Below are 5377 nucleotides of genomic sequence, written 5' to 3'. Positions count from 1 at the left end.
TGTCTGGGGATGGGGAGACACCCCTTATCAACAAGGGTGCCTGAACGAAACATATTTATATACCTAACCCTTAACTGTACCCCACAATACCAAAATAAAAAATATTGATTAATAAAAAATAATAAAATAAAATAAAATATAATAATAAAAAGAAATTTTGAAAAGGAGTAGACTATGAAGGCATAAGCTTCTTCAGGTTTATTTACAACATAAAATCATTTTTTGTAGATGATATAACTATATAGGTATTATAAAGTACAACTCTCCATGAGAAAAATAAGATCTAACTGTGTGACATATTTTTTGTTAGATTGTAATTTCATGTCAAACAACTGTCTGGTCAATTGTGTTCTTAAACACAGAAATACAGAATGAAAGTAGGGATCACAGGTATCTGCTTTTTAGAAAGTGTTAGCACCCATTGCAATCTGAATGCTAGAGTACAAATGGTATAAAGAATAAGTTAGTTTTGAATAAATTCATTCTACACTAGGTTCTACTCTTTTTAAATGAACTTAAACTCTAGTCCCTAGAGATTTTCAACCCACCCCCCCAGTCCTCATTTTTGCAGATCTCACTGTAGTCTCAAAGACGAATGCAGCTCCAGAGATGTTGCACAGTGTTGAGCAGATCCCACTCCTGACTGAACCACCCACCACCCAGGTCATGTTCTCATACCTGGAATCAGCCTTAAAGTATTCTCCAGGTACTCATCTTCTGTAATTAGGGCAAGGTCCAGCTTTAGCTCCAGGGTGAAATGCCGAACAATCCAGATAAAGTCGGGAAAGAAACTTACAAACTCTGTAGAATCTTCTACTCCATCAGGTCATGGAGAGGACTTTGCCTTAATTAATTCTGTGAGCTCTGTCACATAGCTATGACTTGGCTAAGGAAAATGAAATGCCTGCTCACAATTCACATATTTCTCTCATCAGGAATATTATAAACCGTCTCTGGGATCCCTTTGCTCAACTGAAGGCAACTAAATGGAAGGGAAGGAGGAAACTATTTGATCTCCATTCCCATCAACTCCATGAAACTTGGTGATTTGGTCCCTGGAAGGATACTGCAGCTGCTCCAGGGCCTGGTGGTTGATGGTGCTCATGCTGTTGTAGACAAAGGTGCTACTCAGAAGCACAGCCAGGGCAAAGATCCAGGAATCATTCTTGGAGTCACTCTTAAAAAGCACATTAGAGCAAAGGACCTAGGAGCTTATGCTTTAGAAATTCCCTGAGACTTACCAGTCTTTCGTGTATGATTTCAGCTAATGTATTCACTGTACAAAGAAGACAGATAAGAATGCAAATAACATTTTTGACAATTATAATAATATTTCTTATGATCACAATTTCTTGATATATAAAAGGATTCTAACTTTTAAAGAGTTTTATTTGACATGAGTGCCAAGAACACACAGTGGAGCAAGGATGATATCTTCAACAAATAATGCTGGAAAAACTGAATATGCACACACACAAGAGCGATATTTGACCCTCACTGCACACAAAAATCAACTCAGAATGGATTAAAGACTTAAAACCAGAAATTGGAGCCAGATGCCTAGGTACATATCCAAGGAAAATAGAATGAGGATGTTAAAGAGATATTTTTCCTCCCATGTTTTTTGCATCTTTACTCATAACAGCCAAGACATGGAGTCAACCTAAGTTGCCATCAGCAGATGAATACATTTTTTAAAATGTGGTATTTATACACAATGAAATACTCTTCAGCCTTTAAAAAAAATAAGGAAATTGGGTAGGTACAGTTGGTCACAAACACTTTAAAAGTCCTAGGCAGGAAGACTGCTTGAGTCCAGGAGTTTGAAAGCAGCCTTGGCAACAGATTCAGACCTCATCTCAACAACAAGTCAAAAACTAAGGGGGAATGGTGGTGCACAGCTACATGGGGGAATGAGGTGGGAGGATTGCCTGAGCCCAGAAGGTCGAGGCTGCAGTGAGCCATGATTGTGCCACTGCACTGCAGCCTGGACAACAGAGCAAGACCCCAACTCAAATAAATAGAAGATAGATAGATAGATAGATAGATAGATAGATAGATAGATAGATAGATAGATATAGATAGATAGAGGAAATCCTGTCATTTACAACAACTTAAATGAACCTGGAGGATATTAAGCTAAATTAAATAAACTAGGCATAGAAAGATAACTACTGCATAACTTCGCTATACAGATGGAATCTAAAAAAGTTAAACTCATAGTAGTACAGTGTAGAATGATGAATACCTGTGGTTGGGAGCTGAAGGGTAGGTATGGTAGGGGAAGGTTGGGAGATGTGGTGAAAGGATACAAAACTTTAGTTAAAAGAAAAGGGGAAAAAACATGAAACCATAACACTACCAGAATAAAATAGTGGAAAATCTTTTTGACATTGGTTTTGGCAATGACTTTTTTTGATATGACAAAAAAAAGCACAAATGACAAAAAGAAAATTAGGAAAGTGGGACTACATCAAACTAAAAATTTTCCGCGCATCAAAGAAAACAGCCAACACAGTGAAAATGCAACCTACAGAATAGGAGAAAAATATTTGCAAACCATAGATTTGATAAGGGGCTAATATTCAGAATACATAAAAGAGTCATATAACTCAATAACAAAAACCAAATAACTTGATTAAAAATGCGAAAAGGACTTAAATACACATTTTTCATAAGAAGATATACAAATGGCCAAGGAATATATAAAAGGTGCACAAAATAACTAATCAGCAAAGAAATGAAAATTAAGATAACAAGGATATATCACCTGGCACCTATTAAGATGACTATTACCAAAAATATATAACAATTTTTGGCAAGAATATAGAAAAAAGGAAACTTTGTTTGCTATTATTTGGAATGTAAATTGGTACAGCCACTGTGGAAAACAACATGGAGATTCCTCAAAAGTTAAACATAGAACTACCATATAATCTAGCAATCTCATTTCTTTGTGCAATTCCAAATGAAATGAAATTAGTATTTCAAACAGATATCTTATGTCCATAAATATATTTCAATTTAAATATATACATATTGGTCAGGTTTGGTGGCTCAGGCTATAATCCTAGCACTTTGGAAGGCCGAGGCAAGTGGATTGCTGAAGCCCGTGGACTCAAGACCAGCCCAAGCACCTTGGTGAGACCTCGTCTCTACAATAAATAAAAAAATAAGCTGGGCATTGTAGCACATGGCTGTAGTTCCAATTACTTGGAAGACTGAGGTGGAAGGATTGCTGGACCCCAGCAGGTTGATGCTACGGTGACTGAGTATGCATGCCACCATACTCCCAGCTTGGGCGGCAAAGTGAGACTCCAACCCCCCGCTCCCCCCCCCCAAAAAATATATACACACACACACGTATAAACCCACATATTAATTGTAGCATTATTCATAATAACCAAGATATGGGAGCTACCTAAATGTCGCTCAATGAATGAATGGAAAAAGAAAATATGGAGTACGTATATTCAATTTTTTAAAAGAAGAAAATGTTGCCACGTTCAACATGGATGAACATTTATGACAGTATGCTAAGTAAAATAAACCAGACAAATACTGCATCATTTCACTTATTTTTGGAATCTACAGTACACAAACAAATTGCCAAACTCATAGCAGCAGAGAATAGAATGGTGGTTACCAAGGACTTGAGAGTGGAAAAAAATGGAGAGATGTTGATTGTGAGAGTGATGTGAAGTGAGAACTCAAGATGGAGATAAGAAGGAATCCATGAATCAGAGCTACTGGAGGTCACTGATAACCATAACAAGAATATCTTGAGAGAATAGTGGGGTTCAAATTCAGAGAGGAGTGGATGGAAACATAAGAAGGAAAAAAGTCAAAAAAGGAAATTGGTAACATTTTTTGCATTGAAAAGTTATTCAACACATAAACAAATACGAAAACAAAACAGGAGTTGGTAGCCACAGTGAGATGTGAAATTTAGGAAGGATTTTTAAGATTATACATATTCAAACATCTTTGTATGTTGATGGGAATATTACATAAAGAAAGTAAAATAAGTTGTGAGAGAAAAGACACAATTACAGGAGCCCAGGGTTTGAGTATGCAAGAAAAGGTAAGATTCTGAGTACTAGTAAAAGAATTTTTTCTTAATGGGAGTAAAGGAAAGAATATGGGAACAGATAATAGTAAGGAAGTGATTTGGTGGGTAGAATTAGAATGAGAAAGCTGATTTGTTGAGAGGAGTTGGGTTCCCCAAGACACTGAGATATAGATGAAATCAAGCAATCGGCCCGTGCCTCAGGACACCACTCACCATGGTTCTGTCCTGCCAGAAGGTTCATCAGGTAGGATTTCCTTGTACGGTATAGTCCTACAATGGCCACTGCCACCACTGGTTGAGAAATCTTGTCAAGAATCTCTGTTGCTTGCTAGTTCACCAACAGCTGTTCATTTTTGTTTTCCACCAGACAAATGGGGGTCAACATTTTAGGTCCAGATGCTATGGCAACTTGCCCACCTAGAAGAGCCTCCCGGTTGAAATAAGATTACAAAGTTATTCTCTGCCTCAGTTATTCAAGCACCCATAAATTTAGGATGAAAAAGATTTCTTCTTTCAATGGATCAATATGTAGCCTAGTATTAGCAGGCCACAGAAGGCTTCTTCCATCATTTTGTCAGATCTGTAATGGTGCTAGTGATGAAACAAGGGTATTATCTTCTTCAAAATTGTACTTCAGTACTAGTAATAAAGTCCAGGCAAATTTTACCATTATAGGGATTTTCAATATGCCAAACTCTATGATGCATACCTCATAAGGGAGACCTCAAAATACCAGAATTACCTTTTGAAGGGTAAGCCCCTTCAGTATCAGTGTACCAGGCAGCATTGTTGTGAGAGCCTGAGTTTCAGAAGAAACGTCCTGAGTTGTGGCAAATAGGTGACTGGTTGTTCCACTAACACAACACACCTGCCCACACTGCATTGAGTGTTCAGCAGTTTTTGACCAAAGATGGCATGACCCCCATGCCTCATCCTCACTATTCACCTCATCTCACCCCGAGTGACATTTATTTTTGTTGTTTCCCCTGGATGAATGAATTCCTCATAAAGAAACATTTTGCAGATGGGGAAGAGGTGAAACAAATGGCAGAAGCACTAAAAAGTTGTCAAAATTGGTGAGTTCAAAAACTGTTTTGAGCAGTGGAAAACGCATCAAGGTGTTTTCATCTCCAGGGACCCCATTTCCTGCATGACTTACTCTTAAACTACTTCTATAAAGGCTTTTGCCCAAGGTTTTATAAGTAACATCTATTAGAAAACTTAAAAATGGTGTCTTAGATGTTTTTCAGGTTTACAGTCTGATGGATCTGAGGCCCCACCTGGACTCGGTCCACACACTAAGAA

The 5377-nt window shown here is 37.6% G+C and overlaps 1 protein-coding gene across 1 annotated transcript in view; it reads right to left on the bottom strand.

Annotated features, from left to right (window-relative positions):
• The window catches only part of LOC103261607 (guanylate-binding protein 6-like), a 16959-nt gene extending 15839 nt beyond the window's left edge, over window positions 1-1120 (bottom strand). Inside the window, 2 exon segments of the mRNA XM_021712964.1 lie at window positions 679-875; window positions 1068-1120. Coding sequence (XP_021568639.1) covers window positions 679-875; window positions 1068-1105 — 235 coding nt within the window. The 5' untranslated portion in view covers window positions 1106-1120.
• Window positions 1121-5377: the final 4257 nt, after the last annotated feature.

The sequence above is a fragment of the Carlito syrichta genome, unplaced genomic scaffold (assembly GCF_000164805.1).
Source record: "Carlito syrichta isolate Samal-C Ts95f unplaced genomic scaffold, Tarsius_syrichta-2.0.1 Scaffold303801, whole genome shotgun sequence".
NCBI classification, from domain to species: domain Eukaryota; kingdom Metazoa; phylum Chordata; class Mammalia; order Primates; family Tarsiidae; genus Carlito; species Carlito syrichta.
Note: the sequence above shows the minus strand (reverse complement) of the source record. Positions and strands in the feature narration are given on the sequence as shown.